This window comes from Notolabrus celidotus, chromosome 5, assembly GCF_009762535.1.
Source record: "Notolabrus celidotus isolate fNotCel1 chromosome 5, fNotCel1.pri, whole genome shotgun sequence".
In the NCBI taxonomy this organism is placed as follows: domain Eukaryota; kingdom Metazoa; phylum Chordata; class Actinopteri; order Labriformes; family Labridae; genus Notolabrus; species Notolabrus celidotus.
In genome coordinates this window covers 8492798-8513811 of record NC_048276.1, presented here as the reverse complement: position 1 = coordinate 8513811, position 21014 = coordinate 8492798, and the positions used below count along the sequence as shown (strand labels likewise).

At 40.2% G+C, this 21014-nt stretch overlaps 1 protein-coding gene across 5 annotated transcripts in view; it reads left to right on the top strand.

Moving 5' to 3' along the window:
* The window catches only part of trim3b (tripartite motif containing 3b), a 55054-nt gene that overhangs the window by 30100 nt on the left and 3940 nt on the right, over positions 1–21014 (top strand). For 2 of the 5 annotated variants that reach the window (XM_034683102.1, XM_034683104.1), the window contains 13 exons: positions 6458–6633; positions 11380–11509; positions 12128–12238; positions 12397–12548; positions 12816–12996; positions 13149–13250; positions 13437–13535; positions 14708–14860; positions 15107–15485; positions 17062–17165; positions 17281–17448; positions 17540–17708; positions 20851–20921. In XM_034683102.1, coding sequence (XP_034538993.1) covers positions 6488–6633; positions 11380–11509; positions 12128–12238; positions 12397–12548; positions 12816–12996; positions 13149–13250; positions 13437–13535; positions 14708–14860; positions 15107–15485; positions 17062–17165; positions 17281–17448; positions 17540–17708; positions 20851–20921 — 1965 coding nt within the window. In that variant the 5' untranslated portion in view covers positions 6458–6487. Of the gene's footprint in view, positions 1–3; positions 232–6457; positions 6634–11379; positions 11510–12127; positions 12239–12396; positions 12549–12815; positions 12997–13148; positions 13251–13436; positions 13536–14707; positions 14861–15106; positions 15486–17061; positions 17166–17280; positions 17449–17539; positions 17709–20190; positions 20233–20850; positions 20922–21014 lie in introns of those variants that run through there. The other 3 variants (XM_034683101.1, XM_034683100.1, XM_034683103.1) reach the window with 3 other exon arrangements.

Sequence of the window (21014 nt, the reverse complement as noted above, 5' to 3'; positions counted from 1 at the left end):
CTGCTCTGCCTTTTTTCAGTGTGCGTGTTGCATGGGAAAGGGAAAAAGAGAGAGAGGGAGAGAAGGAAAAGGGAAGAGGAAGAGTGGGCAAAGGGGTGAAGGGGGGGAAGTGAAGTGGGCGTGTGTGAGTGTGAGTGTGAGTGTGAGTGAGTCAGGGCGTGTGCTGCTTTTTTAATGTAACACAGAGCAGCTATGGAGCCTGCTAGACTGATCTACTCCTCACTTCTGACAGTAGGTAGACTTTCTGTCAACTCTGCGTGTTTTTCCTTGTATACAAGTCTGTGTGTGTTTATGACCGTACAGTATGAGCTCAGCTGTTACCACAGAGGGCTTTTTTGTTTGTCCAAGCTGTCAGAGCACAATAATTGCTGCTGTACAGGTGCAGGAGGCTGCTACTTCTGAAGTATTCCCCTTGAAACTGTCTTCATGTACCTTCCTCTGCCCTCCTGCTGAACTTTGAAGAAGGCATTTAATTTCCTGCCTTACCTACGCACATTTTTCCTGCTTTACTTCTTTGTGTGTGTTATAAAAGATACACACTCAGCTGCGTATGAAGCAGAGGTTTCAGTCCTGAGCAAGACAAAGAAAACTGTTACTTTTGTGTTCAGTAAAGCCAGCTCTGAATAGACGCATTGTGTTAAATTCCACGCCTGTGAGCTTGTTGTCACACACAAACACGCTGCACACATGACTTAGACACACACACACACAAACAATTAGATGCACATTCAGGGGATTTAATCCTGAGATTTTGCGTGCTTAGCCAGGCTAAGGTCAACAGCACCATTACAGCTTTTATTACTGCGTATATGAGAGGCCAGAGGACTTATAGCACATTTCATTTTGATGGTATTAGCTGGCAGCGCTCTGCAGGATGTGTCCCCTCATACTTCATCCTCAGGAGCTTCCTGCAGTCTTGCCCAGGCTTGGCGTCATCCCATCCTGATGCTTTTCACTGCAGAGACTGAGCTATCTACATGTCTTCACTCACTTTTAAAAACTTTTCTAAACACTTAATTTAAGCTCCTCGCTTCACTGGTCATGCTTACTTTTCAGGCATCTAACTAAACATCATGGCCTACTTTAGGAGTTTAAGTGGACGTGAATAAAGTCAAAATACAGTCTGTATAATGAATTAGCTCTCTGACATACCCACCCACTCATGTGCATGCATGCATGACTGTTATTTGGTGTTGTATGCCTCTTATGTTTGCCTCCATCTGCTAAAATGAGCAACACGTCTCCACCTCCCTCTCCCATTGTACAAAAGTGAAGCCAAAATACCCTCCATGATGGGGGATGATATATTGCAGAGGTAACTGCTTACAAAAACACACATTCAACTAAAGCTGTTCACTTTTAGTCGACTAAACAACTAAACATTCTCCCCCTTGCTTTTTGGCACCAGAATAACGAGTCATTAATTTAACATTCTTATTATTGTAGACCTGAAATGTCACTCATATGTTGTGTTTCAAATGTATAGTAGCCTTTAGCAGGGCTGTAGCTGCAGTTTATAGCGACTTCCATAATGCTATAATGCTCTACTACCCGGATGTAAACAAACACAGATGATGGATGGCATCTGTATTGTGATCATAGACTGTATAAATAATGCACGTAGTATTCGTGACGTCACCCGTCTGTTCCTGAGCGCTGTTTTGAAGCCAATTGTCGGGGGGAGCCATATTGGTAATGCTGAACTCATCCAAAAGAGCGTGACGTAAAGAGGCGGAGTTCAACCCTCCTGGCTAACAGCTATATGTTCCCACCTGTCAATCATGTCAGTCATGTCCTTATTTGGGCGAAAACTCATAATCTTAATATCCTCTGAACTGTCGCGTCAGAAAAAAAACTAATCCCAGAGAAATTAGCGACGTAGACCAAAGACGTTTTTTGAACCAGGCTGTAAACATGTTTATTTCTGCTGCAAAGATCGGTATTTTTGAATGGGTGTGTATGTGGTTCCAGATGTTTCTGAAGCCAGCCTCAAGCGGATTCTTGATGAATTGCAGTTTATAACACTTCACTGGGCTTCATATTTTGAGACTGGAGGTTGCCGCTTGATTGTGATGTAGTTTTACAGTATTTAGGAGTACTGAAGGCTGGTGGTGCTAGCTCTGCTAACCTTAGCCACACTTGACAAGCCAATATGCCATTGATTACCGGAAGATTCAACGATCTCGTGTTTGCAGTGTTGAATAAATTGTGCTCAATTTGGGTTCTGAGTGTTTTCTAGCCGGTTAGTCAGAATTCAAATTTCTGGTCAAATGACTTGGAAATATGTCAGTTCTCTACATTTAACTTACCAAAAAGAACTACACAGATCCCTCAAGTTGGTGCAGTACAACAAGTTCTTGTGTCAGTATGAAGCAGACACTCACGTTTCAGTGACGCTTCAGTTAGCATTTGTCACCCCTCACCATTCCTCTTTAACTATGCTAATCCGCTGCACACAGAGCTGCAAGAGCCACATTTGTCAACAGAGCTGAGCAGGCAATAGAGTATTTATACCTCTTTTTAAAACATCATGTTAAAACTAAGATTCTTAAAAACAAAGAAAACTTGGAGATAAATCAGCATGGTAAGAACAAACTTTAATGACAGTCTGTTTGAGAAACATTTCTTTGATATGTTGGTTTGACCAACATCTCAATTTTTTTTCAATTCAATTTGCTTTATTGGCATGAACAAAGACATGTTGTTGCCAAAGCACATAAGATTTATACACATACATTACATATATATTTATTACATATTATATTCATTACATATTATATATATTACATATTCTATACGCATTAAAACAATGGTGTCACCCATACAGCATATCTCAATGTCCTCACTTGATGCGGTATGCTTATAAAACCTTCACCTAAAATAAAAAATTATGGGATGGTGCGTCCCTCAGGCTGTGACAGGCAGACATATTTATCTTATCTCATCTGTTAAAATAGAGGAGGTGGTTCCAATGACCTGTACAGCATCTAGTCAATGGGGGGCAGCTCTAAGTGTTTTGGCTTCACTTTTGGGGAGCTGTCTTGTCATCTATTTTCTTACATTGTCTAAAAGCTTGGGCAAGGAGGAGATTTCACACATTAATATTTTTATAACTCGTAACAAGCTGAAAAATCAACCAACAGCTACTTTATTCTATAACTACTGATTTTTATTGACTTTCCCTGAACTTGTCTAATATATTCTAGCTGCTGATGTGTGTGTGAGTGTGTGTTTCATTGTCCATGAACTGTGTTTTATGTCTTGGGTTGTATTCTAGCTAATTGTATGCCCCCTTAAAAATGTGAAAAGTAATGAATAAATTAGCTTTTTGGTGCATTTTGATCCATCGTAATGTTTTGAGAGAAACTTATTTGGGATATTTTTGGGGCCATATGTTCTTCTCTCTCAGTGGTCCATTACAGGGTAAACAAATGGACATAAGTCACTTCACTCTCCAGCAGTCCTTAGATCCCCGCTCTTATTTTAGTTTCCATGTCACTGCTTCCCTCACAAAACATGCGTCTAAATATAGACCGACGTCATTACAGATATATTAGTATCAGTGTGTTCCTGTACAGAACGATAATGACGGGGAAGTGTGACAACTGTAGTGGAGTAAACAGTACGTACTGTGGTTGATCGCTTGTTCTATTGAGGGAATCAGAGTCAACAGGATTCTCTTGAAATGCCAGTTTCCCATGCAGGATTATTAGAAACAATGTGTTTAGATTTAGACCAACAAAGGCTACTTATGGGTAATCATTTCCATCAGACACACTAGGCCTGTTTGTAACCAGAGTGTGAATGAGACGTGTCGTCCTCATGGTAGACAGCTTAAGAAATGACCTGTACCCTGCCAGTCTGGACACTTTGTCATTTGATCCTCTGTGTATGTGTGTGTGTATCTGTGTGTATCTGTGTATGTGTGGTCGTCAACAACTCACAATAGGGCCTGAGCAGAGATGGGACATGGAGGATTGAGTGCTGTATTAGATGCAGCAGTGACAGATGTGCAGACAGGGGCGGGGGTGGTGGGGTCTGGTGGGGGATGATGATTATCAGTGAGTGTGTGTGTGTGTCCATGTCTGCGAGTGTGTTATGTTCATAAGTACTGTATACGTGAGTTCAGGCCAGGCATGTTTGCTGCTTCTCCTTGCTCATCCCCGTGTATGTATGAGGCTGTGTGAGCGTGTGTCTGTGTCTGATGCATGAATTAAACATGTGTTGACCTACTGAGAACATGAGGCTGGAGCCAGTTAGCAACACAGAGATAAAATCGACAGCACAGGGTTCATCAGAGACATTAAGATTAAGCCATAGATCAGATCAGGTGAAACCGTTTTCACATATAATCACTGCTGAATGACAAAGAGCCATTGTTTATTAATGTGATGTAATCGCTGCCTTTAAATAGTCAAAACCTGATCTTTCCACTGCATTGACAGAATAATAACTACGTGCTACTCTCTCTTTAACACACCACTGTAATCATATGTGCTTGGGCTTGCACCGATGATTGTAAAAATGGGCCACATTGAAGCACTGGTGTGTGTTGCTAGGCAGACTTTGTCCATATCTTGCAGCTGTATTTCTGTAATGGATGACTTCATGCAAGGCTGTTGTCAACCAAACCTAGTTTTGGTCCTTTGTTTGAAATATTCAGAAAACCTCAACGCCTTGCTTACCCTGTCAGGATTCTGATTTGCATTACCGCCCGTTCTTGATACATTATCCTGCTCTACCTGTTAAAAAACATAATCAAGGTGACACAAAATACTGATTCAGGCTGCCCTCATGTTTGTGCTGTCTTTATTTTCTGACCTTCAAGACCAGCCTGAGATAGAAACTAACAGTTTTGCCACAGTGTCAACAGGCTGTGGTGAAATGTGCTGGACTCCTTTATGTGGATTGATTTGATATGATGTGTCAGGTTGTCCCTAGTGTTGCTTTTAACATTTTTAATTCATCACCTTTGTGATGGGCTCAGAATTTATCTTTAACGCAGCTAATGATACTTACAAATATTTGAAATATATACTAAACAATTTAATTAACTGAGAGAGATAAGTAGAAAGGTATTGTGTGTATTTTCCAAAATGATGCACGAAAATCTACGGGCTATAAGAACCTGCTTTCACTTTAAAGCTGCAGTGAGGAGTTTTAAGCTAGTAATCAAACGGGCTGAAATTGCTACGGATACCTCTATATGACCAACAAATGCAAGCAAGGCCATCAGAGGGAAGAATGATTATCATTTCAACAGCATATTACCCTTGTCGCCGGGTAGGTGTCTGAAAAGGATATTTTAAACAACCTTTTTCAAGTGTTTCCACCTTAAAGATTTATTGCAAGTTGCTCATTAGAATCTAAATAAAGAAGGGTGATTTTTTTTTGTCAGAAAACACTACTTACACGTGTACAGGACTTAATAAGCAAGGAGATCGATGGTCCCCTCTTTATGTGCAGGGGTTGCCAAAATCGACAGTACCTAAAAGTTCCTCCCAGGAGCTTTAAATTTACTTAACTAGATAAAACTGCTGCTTTGGTAAGAGACAGAGACAGGAAATGCAGGGAGGAGAGAATGGGGAAAAACATGCAGCAAAGGGTCGTGGCTGGGAGTGGAATCAGTGACCTCTAGGACAAGGACTATAGCCTCTGTATATAGGGTGCGTGCTCAAACTGCATGACCTGATATCAACTCTACATGTTCAAAAAGTCTATCTATTCGTTCTATAGAAAACACAGGATTCAATTTAAATGCTATTTATCTGTATGTTATGATAAAGAGACAATGGGACCATGGTTAATTACAGTATGCACTAAAACAAAGTTTAGCCACAGTGAAACCTCACGAGTGACTTAGAAAAGACAAATAGATGGAAATACAAACATTTACACTCACTCTGTTCCAGTCACGCTTTTGAGTGTGTAACTACCATAAAAGGTTCAGTGCACAGGAGTGTGTATTTTTAGTTTATTTAATTCTACCTCTGTGGCCTGAAGGCTAGTTTACATGCATTAGTATTGATTTGTTGTACACAACGTTCCTCTTTAACCATTCTGTACTTTTTGTTCTCTTTTGCACTTCTATCTTGTTTCTTTTATTTTTCTCTTTTTGCATCAGCTGAGAATCTAATCAAAAACCGAGCACATGGCCTCCCTGGTTTGTCTACGTCTGCTCCTGTCTGCACACTCAGGACTGCTGCAATGCTTCTATTTCATGCAGTTTTCTCTCAACCGGATTTTGCTGGGTATTAATCCAGAAATAACACAGAAACAATGGGCATGTTTTTTTATTATTAATCAAGGAATTAAACAGCTTTGTTCACTTTGGTTCCTGGTACCTCATGTGCAAGGTTTGATGAGCATTAGCAGCCCTGAAATGAAACTCCACAGAAAGCTTTTAACGGACAAATTAAAAGCAAATATTCATGCATGTATCTTTGTCTCTCTGCAGGATAACTGCTGTTGTCGTGCGTGGCTTTAGATGTCCTCTGCCATGGCGAAGCGGGAGGCAGGGAGCACCAGCCCTGTGGTGCGTCAGATAGACAAACAGTTCCTGGTCTGCAGCATCTGTCTGGATCACTACCGCAATCCCAAGGTCCTTCCCTGTCTGCACACCTTCTGTGAAAGGTAACTAACATTTGTCTCCTTGAGAATGTCATGATTAATAACTTCTTCTTTTTTTAAGCGTGGCCTATTCAACTAGTAACCTACAATCCTGAAACAGATGTTAATGATCCTCCTCTGGCCCTCAGGAGGCTGCCTACACATCAGGCTGCTGTGTCAGCAATATGACCAACATTATTTAGCTAACTTACATTCTGCTAAGCTAATGTGAGAACCTGGACCATAAGCTGCAACAGGATTAACCCCCCCACCCCTCTACGTCACCTGCCATTTCTTCAGTGAACTCTGTCCTGGTGCACAGAGAAAGCCAGGTTAGCTGACTTTTGGGGACATTTTGTCCTTTATTATGACAGAAGAGAGACAGGAAGTACGGGAGTTAAGAGTGGGGATGGACCCTGGAGCCGCTGTGGCGAGGACTGTAGCCTTTGTAAATAGGGCAGGCACCAACAGTTGCCCTCAGGTTAGGCAACTTTAAGGTAACGCCCAGCTTCAAAATGTCTCTCTTGAAGCTTAAAGAGACAGAAAGTTAAAAGTGAAAGTGTTTACCAACTTTGACATCCCCAAGGTGTTACAGCAAAGCTATTTATCATTTATTTACAGAGGTGTCAAAAGGTGTCACATTCATTACTCAGGTAGAAGTATAGATACTAGGGTTTAGAAAGACTTCTGTAGAAGTTGAAGTATAAAGTTAAGCTTTTTACTCAAGTAAAAGTGTAAAAGCACTGGTTTCAAAACTACTTAAAGTATAAAAGTAAAAGTAATGTAAGGGGGAAAAAATGCCTTTAGGGAGAAAAGCTTAGGCTGCGCCACAGGGGCCTACAGTGCAGGACCCCACCTCCCAACAAAAACATGCTTCTAAAGGCCATAATGACTATAATGTTATATTAATATGTTAATGTTGAAATATTTGTGTTGCACCTGTTTCAGCCGCATTCATGCCCATTGAAAAAGGAACGCATTTTCATACAATGCAAATACATTAAAGAACCATATATGTGTACTACTGTTTGTTATTAGTATGTTACTGGGTTACTGAGTTCTCTTGAGTCTCTGCCACGGACACCTTCGCACTAGGTTACATGCGCCTGATATTTGTGTGACGGGATTGGTTATATGTGACCTCCTCCATACTGCCACACCCGTCCGCACTCTCAGATCCTCCTCCTCCATCCACCTCACTGTCCCCCCTGCTTGCCTTGCTCTGGAACTCTCTCCCACCTGACCTCTGTAATACTGACTCACTCCCACATTTTAAATCCAAACTCAAAACTCATCTGTTTAAGCTGGCTTACTCCATCTGACCACAACTCCACTGTCCATTCACTTAAAACTTTTTAAATTGTATTTTATTTACTGTTTGTTATTTAAAATCTGTTTGTTTTAATGTTGTAAGGTGACCTTGAGTGTCAAGAAAGGCACCTATAAATAAAATGCATTATTATTATTATTATGTGCAGGTGCAATGAATCACGTACAAACCAATAGGGTGTCATAATGGCATCATGTTTATACTTCTCATCCAACCCCAATCAAATTCGCTCTATCCGGTTGGTGCGATTTATCTGGATATGTTTTTGTTTTTTTGTGTGTTTTTTTTTTTAATGATGACAAGCCAGAATGAAAACAAGCCAAAATTAAATAGGAGTAACGAGACTATCTTTAAAATGTAAGGAGTAGAAGCAAAAAGTCGGCTGAAAAATAATTACTCCAGTAAAGTATAGATACCTAAATTTTCTACTTAAGTAAGGTAATGAAGTATTTGTACTTTGTTACTTGACACCTCTGTTTATTTATCATAAAATCAAGTAAAAGAAAAAGGATATGCATGAAAAGTTTATTCCCTAATGGCTATCTCTTAACCACACTGTAAGTTCAGGAGCTTTTTGTAGTGTCTTACTGACAAAATATTCTGTGTGGACACAAATGTCCTGTAGTTTTCCTTTTTTGGCCCACTAGCTTTTGACACATGATGCACCTCATTGCTCCTTATACTATCTATCCTGGCAGCTTTGCTAGCCCTGCAAACAAGGTTAGAGAACACATTTTTTTCCAGTAATCATCCTGCCATCCTATTACTAAGGAATTCCTGTCTCATTCACATGTCCCCTACTAGAGGAGCCTCATCTATTGCAAATCCCTAACCACAATTAAACAGCTCAGCGCACGTCTCCACATCGTCTCCCTTGGGATAAGTGCATTCCTCGGCATCAGAGACCGTTAAAGAGTCTGAGAAAGGCTCATTGTAGTGGGACACAGCTACAATGTCTCAATCTACAGTCCCTCAGAAAGATGACACCCCCTCAGGCCGTACTTACTGCAATGCTTTTCGTGCAGAGCCACGCAGAGGAGGCTCGGGAAGAGCTTGTAGCTGGTCAGGGTGGGAGGATGGAGCTCTAAAAGGGACGTTAGTTGTTAGGTACCAATGATAACTGGAATCATGGTTCAAACTGGATTACTTCTAAACCTATGATCAGACAAATATTTATGGAGTAGTTTTGAATAGCCACACAGAGTGCAGGGTAAATCCTTTTTCCAAGCAATGAGGGGCATTTGCTCACCGCAGGGCAAGTTTAATCCCCCGGTTTAACCGGATGGCATGTGATCTGGAGCCCTGCTGAGGTGCACAGATTTTTGTCTGGAGCTGTGCATGATGTTGCCAGACAGATGTTATAATACCACATGGGTTGATGTAGTTTAAAGGGGGTTTTAGGGTTGAGCTGGGGAACCCATGCTGGGCTATCTGTGGTTATTGTATTTTTCTTAATTTTGCTCCCCCTTTCCCTTAAATGTCATTATGTTTCTTCAGGCACGCACCCTTTCAAATCCTATATGCCAAAATAAATTACCCCTCCCTTAAAATAAATGGATGGTGCTACTTGTGCTAACTTAAAAACCTGAATGTGGCAGTTTTTCATCATATTCACAGCAGTCATTTTCCTCACACATCACTCCCAGGATTGGAAGCTCACTGTTGTATGATATATTGTTCTAACACAGTTTTCCAGGTTACAAATAGAACAGAAATAGAGAATGTGGAAGTTTTTTTTAAATAATTTGATATCTTATTGATTGACCAGCAAGAGTGGATAGTGGCTATCTGGAGCAATATATTGTTTGATTTTAAGCAATGTAATTGATAACGGGTTAGCAACTTTTAGACAAAGGCAAATGTTTGCATAAACCAATTCCTAGCAAAAGATCATTTTGTTTTACGGTATAACACTATGCTAATTCATTGCTAACAGTGAAGTAAGCTAGCAATTTGGGGGCACTGGTGGCCTAGCGGTCTAAGCACCCCACATACAGAGGCTACAGTCCTCGTCGCAGAGGTCGCCAGTTTGACTCCTGGCCGTGACCATTTGCTGCATGTCTTTCCCTGCTCTCTACTCCCCACATTTCCTGTCTCCCTTCAGCTATCCTTTCAAAGAAGGCAAAATAAAAGCCCAAAAATGTAACTTAAAAAAATGAAGCTAGCAATTTGTTGTAGCCTACTTAATGCTACAATTAGCTCTTTTCTGGCTAGTGAGTTTTTATAGGTAATATACCTCGAAATATGGCTCAATAACAGTTAGCCAGTATTAACCATTTAGCTAGTGTTACAACAAATGATATTAGCATTAACAAACATCACTCTTTTGACTGTATTACACAATGGGAAGTCCTTGCTAACAGTCAAGTAAGCTAGCAGTTTGTTAAATGCTACTATTCACTTTTCAGAGAGGTTGCTATTGTACCATGAAACATGGCATGATATCTCTCATAGTTTTTCAGTTGCTTATCAATTTGGAAGACGGTAAATTATAATAATATGTCAGATTATTTACTCTCACAACCAGGTAGTGCAATGTTTGTACACCCTGATATTTGTAGATCAAACTGCTGATCTGATTTGTCCTAAAATTGTTTTCCACAGTGAATTATGAACAGAATTCTTTATCACTCTCTTTTTAGATCTTTAAACCTCATAACTGTTAGAGTTTGTGTTTCCCAGCTGGTTGTGTGTCTGACACAGCAGCAGTGATTTGCAGTTGTGTTGACAGAGGAGTCGTTTCTCTAAAGCCCTCTGTTGTTCTCGAAAGCTAACGACTGCAGTTTGCCCAGGCTTGTTTTTTACAGACCTGTGTATCTCAAATTAAACCCAATGCTGCCAGGGCTCCTCACGTACACCAACCGAGACCTCTTCACAACACTGACCTCGGGTTTCTTGCAACATTAGCAACCAATTTAAAGCTAAAGGAAGCTAAAGGAAACAGCCGTACATCACATACCGGGCTGTAGGCCAGGAGTGTGCCAGAATCTGCATAATTCAGCTGAACTCTGCTGACTGTGGGTTTGGTATTGGCTTGAAGGTGTTTAATGTTAAAGAGATTACCTCAAACACATCCTCAGCCTTTCCTCCTGAAGTTTTTCCTTTTGAGTCTCTGTTAGGTTAATTGGTTCCTTGAGATTCACTTATTTAAAGGGGAAGTGTGCGTGCTTCCTCCTGAGGCTGTTGTTTTGTGGTATTGACTCTGGTTCACACATTTGCTCTATTTGTTGTGACAGCTGCACTATTTAGGCAGAGTCGCTCAATTACAGTGATAAGGTGACAGCTCTCTCTCTCTCTCCTCTTCTGCTTTCCTCTTCCTCTATCTCTGCTGTGTTGTTAAATTGAAAACGACTGATATTTATGGAGGGAACAGTGTCTAAGAATTTCATGGTTACACTTCTACTGTAATTCAGATTTTCTCTACACTCTCTCTCTCCTAGTTGCCTCCAGAACTACATTCCTCCAGAGTCTCTGACGCTGTCGTGCCCGGTGTGTCGGCAGACGTCCATTCTGCCCGAGAAAGGCGTGTGTGCCCTGCAGAACAACTTCTTCATCACTAATCTAATGGAGGTTTGTTTTATTTCATGTCAGCCACAAAGGTGTTAAGACTAACAGGATTTAAAACTGCTACGAGGCCAAAGATGTGGTTAAAACCGAAGCAAAGATTTTTATAAAAGAAAATACAGACAAAAAATTGGGTGTGAGATCTGTGCTGATGTTTTTACAAGAGCCACTCTGGGTGTTAAACAAAGGGAGGACATTTTTGTAGACTGATGTCATTCTGGACAGTAAAAGGGGCTGCTTTAGGGTAAGTTAGAAACTAAAGTTTATAAGGCTTCATATTTAAGTTTCTATAGGGTATGGAGGAGAATAAAAGTGCACAATATGGATACAGGAAACTACAAAAATGTGTTTTCATGGAATGAGGTCAGAAAATGACTGAAAGGAAGTAAAGACAAAGAGAAGAAAGAGGTTCTAAAGGTCAGGAAACATTGCAGAAAAATCCCAGTTTCTACATGGTTCTTGAAGGTGACATTTGGTCCATGTTCTTCCCTCTGTTCTCTCTCTTTCTTTGTCTCCTGTCTCCTTCAATTAGCCAATATCAAGTAAAAATATGTTGAAAGGAAAAAGAAAGATGATCTTGTGTGTTCTTAAACTTTATATGATGAAGTCTTCACTGTGTTTTAGGTCCTTCAACGAGACCCAGAGTGCTCCCGGCCTGAGGCCTGCAGCGTCCTGGAGTCAGTCAGCGCCGCAGTCGCAGGGAAACCCCTCTGCTGCCCGAACCACGACGGAAAAGTTAGTGATCCCTCAATCCCTTCATCCCCTCATCAAATGTTTAAACTCTCTTGTATTCATTAATTATTCAAGTACAAGAACTAAATCTTACTCTACTCCTACAAAGCCCGTACAAGAGTGAGCTTGCACTTTTCACTCAAGTTTGTCTCCCCCTGCAGGTGATGGAGTTCTACTGCGAGTCGTGTGAGACGGCCATGTGTTTGGACTGCACAGAGGGGGAGCACCGGGAGCATGTGACCGTTCCTCTGCGGGACGTCGTAGAACAGCACAAAGCTGCTCTGAAGACACAGCTGGATGCCATTCACAGCAGGTCTGGACTAGGATTTTAAAAAGTATCACTCACATCAGGTGTTTGGGAGCTTACGTATTTGGCCCAGATTTGGCACCTGCTTTCAGAGACGGCCTATTCCATGCCAGGTTTATAGCTAAAGACTAATTCTTACCACCTTGATACATTTTATTTAGGATTCATGTTTATATCATAGTCCTTTTTTTAAATGTTTCTAACTTTTCTGCTCCTTTCTTTGTTTTGTTTGAGCAAATTTTGAAGAAAATGTCACATGTTGTCATCTCCCAGGCTCCCTCAGCTAACAGCAGCTATTGATCTGGTGAGTGAGATCTCTCGGCAGCTGAATGAAAGGAAGGCGGAGGCAGTTGCAGAGATCACCTGTACGTTTGAAGAGCTAGAGAGGGCGCTGCATCAGCGTAAGACGGCCCTCATCACAGACCTGGAGAACATCTGCAGCGCCAAACAGAAGGTTAGTGATGCTACACGTGTTCACTTGTTTCACATTAATCTTTGCATGCTCATTATGAGATGTAGACAAACATGTCACATGATTTGGACTTTTCCACCTTTCCTTCATCCCCTCTCTTCCTCCTCTTGTCCCCTCTAACTACCTGAACTCAGGTCCTGCAGGCCCAGCTCTCATCTCTCCTGCAGGGAAAAGAACATATCCAGAGCAGCTGCAGCTTTACAGAGCAGGCTCTCAGCCACGGGAGTGCCACAGAGGTGGGCTGGCAGGTTGTTACTGGAACAAAAAAAAAAGCTAACAAACAGGTTACATCACATGTGGAAAAACAGCTCTTACATGTGTTGCAGAAGTGTAGCAAGGTCACTGAGAGTCATTTAATATTTGGTGGAAAGAATAGACAGAAAAAGACTGAGGAGGATGTAATATATGTTTTGTGGGTACAGGTGCTGCTGGTTCAGAAGCAGATGAGTGAGCGGGTAACGGCGCTGGCAAGACATGACTTCCCAGAGAGACCGCATCAGAACGCACACCTGGACTGTCAGGTATCCACTGTTGTTTATTCAGATTCAACTGTTTCTCTTGTCTCAGGTTTCACACACGTGGTATCAGTTTTATACATTTATATACAGATGAACTTAAAGGTACAGTGAGTAGTAATTAGTAGCATTTCACAGAAAAGACTTGACAGTGATCAAATATAATATTCATAAGTATGTTTAAATGAGGGTATAACCACCTGAATATAAAAGTAGTTTTGTTTTTGTTAACTTAGAATGAGCCTTTTATTGCTCCTCTTCCATGGAGGCCACCATCTTGCATCACCATGTTTCTATAGTGGCACAGAACAGACAAACTAGTAACGGCATTCTGTGTTTTTGCATTTAGTGGGTGGCTTTTGAAAATGCAGTTGTTGGAAGACAAAGCAAAAGAAGAAGAGGAAACGTGTGGGGTTTTTTTTGTGAGAATTTTTGTTGATAGACATATTTGATACAAAAACTTGTCAATTTGAGAATTATAGGGGCGCTGGTGGCCTAGCGGTCTAAGAGCCCTACATACAGAGGCTACAGTCCTCGTTGCAGGGGTCACCTGTTCGATTTCCGGCCGTGACCATTTTCGCATGTCTTCCCCCACTCTCTACTCCCCATATTTCCTGTCTCTCTTCAGCTGTCCTATCGAATAAAGGCAAAAAAGACCCCAAAAATATAACTTTAAATTGAGGATTATACTGATCATATATCACAGCAGCTTTTTGTCCTCGAAGGCCACCATCCCTTGCAGATCTTCACCAACAGGGGGGTGAGCAAGGGAGTGTTTCAGTCGAGAATCTGACTGCTATATTTGGCTAAATATTCCCATTTCTACACACTACCTTGAAAATAAGACATCTATTGCACAGTTTGTTCCTCTCAAAGTTGTGGGATTTGTAGTTCTATAGTGGACAGCCAGACAACTTCAACTCCAATATTCACACTCTTTTTAAAGTCCAGCTTGTTCTCCACATATCAGTCCTTAAATCAGTCTTGAGCATTAGCTTAATATTTGCTCCACACTCTTCACAAGCAAATATTTTTCTAGGCAGCAGCTTTAGGGACTAAGTTGTGATTGTTCACCTCTGCACATCAGATGGAATCACAAATGAAATTTAGACTTTAAAAAGGTATTAGAAATACTGCTGTGGAAAATGATTAACACTTTGTGTGGTTTCTTTTTCCAGGTGGAGACTGAGGGTCTGCGACGCTCCATCCAGAACCTGGGTGTTCTCCTCACCACAGCCGCTGTGGCTCACACCTCCGTCGCCACAGGAGAGGGCCTCCGCCACGCAGCGACTGGGCAGCACCACACAATTACTGTGACAACAAAAGACAAAGTAGAGTCCTAGTTTCCCTTTGCAACATGTATTGAGTTTATTACATTTTTGTATTTACTTAAGATATACATAAGTATTTCGTTTTTCCATTAGTCGTCAGTTGTCAGTTATTTTATGGTCTCTGTGGTCACCAAGGGAATTAAAGGATGACTATTTTATTGTCTCTGAGGCTAACAATGAGCATATTGATTCAACAACGACAGATGTTTCGTGCTCTGATATTGAACTACTGACCTCTTTGTGCAGGATGGGGATTTGGTACGGACAGGAAACGCTGTTTTAAAAGCAGAGATAACGTCTGCAGACGGGAGCCGCGCTGCAGAGACAGAGATAACGGACAACAAGAACGGCACGTATGAGGTGGGCTACACGTTACGCTCTGAAGGAGAGTACTCCTTCTCTCTGATGCTGTACGGCCAGCCGGTACGCGGCAGCCCGTTCCGCCTGCGCGCAGTCAAACCCTCAGATGTGCCACAATCTCCAGATGATGTGAAGAGGAGGGTGAAGTCCCCCAGTGGGACCGGGGGCCACATACGGCAGAAAGCGGTGCGACGACCTTCCAGTATGTACAGCACCACCAAGAAGAAAGAGAACCCCATAGAGGACGAGCTCATCTACAGGATGGGTAAGACAGATCCAGGAGGAGAGAGTAAATACTGTGCCTTTAAATGTTGCCTTAAGTCTTAAGACAAAATATCGTTTAAGACAGACCTAACACTTCAAACTAGTGTTATGTTTCATCACCACAAAGAGGGTTCTTAACCCTTTGGTGTGACATCCTGCCCTCAGGGTAACTGCTTCAATTCTTACAGTTATACAACAGAGTGAGAGTGAACTTACTGTGACCTGATAGGGGAAGTGACATTTAGAGAACACATTGCATTCATAAGCAGCAGAATGTTCAAACACAGACGATTAATATTGATGTTGTTAAAAAGGGAGACAGAAAATCTGTTACTTACTTCTTTAAAACATGGATTTTGAAGCTTGGGTGCCAGAGTGTCCCTGCCATGAAGGGATTATGTGACTCCCACAAAGAAACAAAGCTACAGTATTCACAGTTTGAAAGATTACCTTTCAGAAGCAGGTCTGTCAAGTCTTTGCAATTTCAGTTTTTGAACTGTACATGAGCCCATGCCCAAACCTGCACTTGCCTGGAGGGTAGAAATCCAATCCTTAAAATGTAACTTTGGTTTGAAAAAAATGATCAGTACGAGAAATGTACAGTTCAAACCCCCCTCAAATGAGCAACTAACAGAAAATTGTAGATTAAAAGAGAAGACATCAAATAAAAACATATCTATTCAGTCTAGTTTCATAATTGTATTATTTTAATATTTTAGATTTGTTTAAATATTGTTTTATCATTTTATTTATTTTTAACTATTTGTCATTTTTATTATAATAATAATAAAAATGATTATTATTGTATTGTATGATTTGTGTGCGCAGTTTTATTGATACTTTTAGTACCTTTATTTTATCTTCAACTTTTATCCTTACCCTTTTTTAATTATTTGTTTTAACTATTCATATTCTGTTTTATTTTATTTCTTTAAGTTGTATTTTGGTGCTTTTTTGCCTTTATTAGATAGGATAGCTGAAGAGAGACAGGAAATGTGGGGAGAAGAGATTTGGGGAAGACATGCAGGAAATGGTTGACCGGCAGGGGGTCGAACCGGAGACCTCTGTGACGAGGACCATAGCCTCTATACGTGGAAAACTTAGACCACTAGTCCACCAGCGCCCCACTATTCATATTCTCATTGTTATTTTCATTCTTTAACTTATTTTAATTACATATATTTTATTGTTGTTTGTGTGCATTAGTCTCTACTTCGAAATCCATTTTTGTTTTTTAATATAGATTATGTTTTGCCAATATTTTATCTCTGCTCTTGTTTTCAATCGCTTTAAAGCACTTGGTATTGCATTTCATTTGTACGAAAGGTGCTATATAAATAAGACTTGAATGATTAATTGAAGACTAATGCAAGTTTATTTATAAAGCACTTTTCATTCACAAAGACCGCTCAATGTGCCGTACACAAATGAGGGAAACATCCAAGGGAAGATAAAAACAACATGCTTACACAAATAGAAGATTGAAAAAATAAGTCCTCACAATTACACTAAAAGTGAGAGAGAAAGGTAAACATCTAAAAGGAGCATTTGCTGAGAGTGTCATTTTTATTCACCAGGTACACGGGGCAGAGAAAAGGGGGAGTTCACAAACCTGCAGGGAATCTCAGCTACGAGTAACGGCAGAGTGGTCGTGGCTGACAGCAACAACCAGTGCATACAGGTGAGACACTCAGGGGTAAACGTTTGTACGCGCAACCATGCCTTTGCATTCATATAGAAAAGGAAACACTGTTCTAGGATTGTGATCTAATGAATTTCACTCATGTATTTTACAGATTTTCTCCAACGATGGCCAGTTCAAGATGCGTTTTGGAGTCAGAGGTCGTTCTCCAGGGCAGCTGCAAAGACCAACAGGTGTCACTGTGGACATGAATGGTGATATTGTGGTGGCCGACTATGACAATCGGTGGGTCAGCATCTTCTCCTCTGATGGGAAGTTTAAGGTGAGATTGAAAATAATGTTCATTTTCCCTTTTTACGGCGCTAACATCTTTGCGTTCCTCCTAAATCCCTCTTTGTTTTCCTCCCTCACAGAATAAAATCGGAGCAGGCCGCCTCATGGGTCCTAAAGGTGTGGCCGTGGACAAGAACGGACACATCATCATTGTGGACAACAAGGCCTGCTGTGTCTTCATCTTTCAATCCAACGGGAAGTTGGTGACTAAGTTTGGAGGCAGGGGGACGTCTGACAGACAGTTTGCAGGTAGGAAGGACGCTTTAATATGTAACAACAACAAACAGAAGGAGGCGTCTGTATCTGATGCAGTCTGCCAGTCACCCATGTAAACACAATGACTAATGTTTGTGCAGTTGAAGATGAAGATAGGGGAAGCCAATGGCATGCAGAACAGTCACCATTGTACAACTACATACTGGGAGGACTGAAGAATGACTGATCACAATCAATCAATATAGTGTTGTGTTTGCATGTTTACTGTGTTTACTGAATGAGTACACACTCTGTGTTTACTGAACAGATGAATAGACACAGGCACAGAGGCCCCAGGGTGTCGCACATGAGACCCAGCTTAGAGTTATAATTTAAATGCTGTTGGTCATACAGTAATACAAAAAGAAAGAATCAGAAAAATATACAGAAGGATCACAAAATGGAACATTTTACAAGAACGACAAAACTTCTAAGACACACAAACAACTACATAGACAAAATAAAGGTGATCCAAAACAACTCTAGAGGCACAACTGACTTAAAAAACACACAAACGACTCAGGAGACACATATGACTACTAAAAGACAAACAACTTCAAAGACATACAAATGACTGCAAATAGACACAATCAACATCAGAGAGACAATCGACTTCAAAGAGACACAAACAACTTAGAAATAACAAACAACTTCAAAGAGATACAAATCACTTCAAAGAGTTACAAACAACTTCAATAGTTACAAACAGCTTCAATAGTTACAAACAACTCTAAAGAGATACAAACAACTTCAAAGAGTTACAAACAACTCTAAAGAGTTACAAACAACTTCAATAGTTACCAACAACTTCAAAGAGTTACAAACAACTTCAAAGAGTTACAAACAACTCTAAAGAGTTACAAACAACTTCAATAGTTACCAACAACTTCAAAGAGATACAAACAGCTTCAAAGAGTTACAAACAACTTCAATAGTTACGAACAACTTCAAAGAGATACAAACAACTTCAATAGTTACAAACAGCTTCAATAGTTACCAACAACTTCAAAGAGTTACAAACAACTTCAATAGTTACCAACAACTTCAAAGAGTTACAAACAACTTCAATAGTTACCAACAACTTCAATAGTTACCAACAACTTCAAAGAGTTACAAACAACTTCAAAGAGTTACAAACAACTTCAAAGAGTTACAACCAACTTCAAAGAGTTACAAACAACTTCAATAGTTACAAACAACTTCAAAGAGATACAAACAACTTCAAAGAGTTACAAACAACTCTAAAGAGATACAAACAACTTCAAAGAGTTACAAACAACTCTAAAGAGTTACAAACAACTTCAATAGTTACAAACAACTTCAAAGAGATACAAACAACTTCAAAGAGTTACAAACAACTTCAAAGAGTTACAAACAACTCTAAAGAGCTGCAAACAACTTCAAAGAGTTACAAACAACTCTACAGAGTTACAAACAACTTCAAAGAGTTACAAACAACTCTAAAGAGTTACAAACAACTTCAAAGAGTTAAAAACAACTTCAAAGAGTTACAAACAACTCTAAAGAGCTACAAACAACTTCAAAGAGTTACAAACAACTCTAAAGAGTTACAAACAACTTCAAAGAGTTACAAACAACTCTAAAGAGTTACAAACAACTTCAAAGAGTTACAAACAACTTCAAAGAGTTTCAAACAACTTCAAAGAGTTACAAACAATTTCAAAGAGTTACAAACAACTTAAGCGATACAAACAAATTCAGAGACACATATGACTTTAGAGACAAAATGTCTTCAAAGAGTTTCAAACAACTTCAAAGAGTTACAAACAACTTCAGAGATACAAACAAATTTGGAGACAAAATGACTTAAAAGAGAAAAATGACCTCAGAGACACAAACAACTACGGAGAGATGAATGACTTCAAAGAGATATATTGTGTTTGTTTAGACTCGAAAATCATTGAGAGCAAAGCCCTCATTACAATGACGTTGAGCATATAAGAGATACAAACGACTTTAAAGAGTTACAAATTGATTACAAAGAGACAGACCACTAAAACAAACACTGAGTGTCAGAATTCCAACAACCAAAGCCCCTGCAAGTTGAGGAGCTTTTAAATGTCTATCAACCTTTGTCATCTACATGGATCTGACATGGAAATATGAGATGTTGTTCTCAATATAACATGCTATATTCTGGTACCATTGCAAGCTCTCGGCTCACTTTTTGTTTACCCTTCACTGACAGAAGAACGACAGCAGCTGCCTTTGTTTTCATTCTGTTGCCAAATACAGATCAATGCATTACATCACATGTTTTCTTTTGTTTGGAAATGTAAGACTGTACATACCTGCCGAGCGCCAGGCCATACCATGACCCCCCCTTTGCTCTCCCCCCAACAAACTACGCCTGCGCTGACCACCCATCTCTATTTTCTTCTTTGCTTGACCTTCACCTCTGACCACCATTTTTTCTTACTTTCTGTTCTTCCTCCTGTTTTTTTTTTCAATCCAGAAAAACTTGGCCCAAACTTTAATAAATCTGGCTCAGTTTTCAGTAAGTACTAAGTGTGGCCTTGCTGCAACCTTAATCCCACAGTGCAGTGACCCCCCCTCCTCTGTCTAACCCAACTCCCTGATTATGTGTCTGACTCCCTGAAACTCCAAAATGTGGATGAATTGTTGGATCACGGTGTGCAATAATCATCACGGATACAAGTCCATGCACATTGTAATAATCCCTTTCTATTACAATAATAAACCTTTTGTCACATGCATCGTGTAGTGTGTGTATAATACTATGAAAAGATCAGTGTGATTGATTTTACTGCTCTATTGTAGTGCGATGAAACTAACTGATGATCTGTGTTTACTGCAAACAATCAGTGTCACAATCAGAGCTGCAGAGCTCATTAATCGAGTGGATCAGCATTCAGCACACATACCTTAATTACCTATTAATGATCCTTTTTAATCATGAAAAACAACCGTGCAACTCAAGTGAAAGCATCTGCTGTGATGAATGACAAGAATGCAATCAAATTACTCCCAACAAAATCAACTTAATTAAAGGTTAAAATTTGTTTTAAAAGTCAACTAACAGTAAAAGAAGGAGCAAATTAAAGGAATCCAAAACCTGTGAATGTGACAATAACCCCTCTCTCTCCTCCCACAGGTCCGCACTTTGTCGCAGTGAACAACAAGAATGAAATCATTGTGACAGATTTCCACAATCACTCTGTAAAGGTGAGACATTCTTTCTGCTGCGCTCATTGTTACACAAGTACTTCTCTCTTATTCAGATACCTTTTCTGTACATCGCTGGGTTTACATATAAAG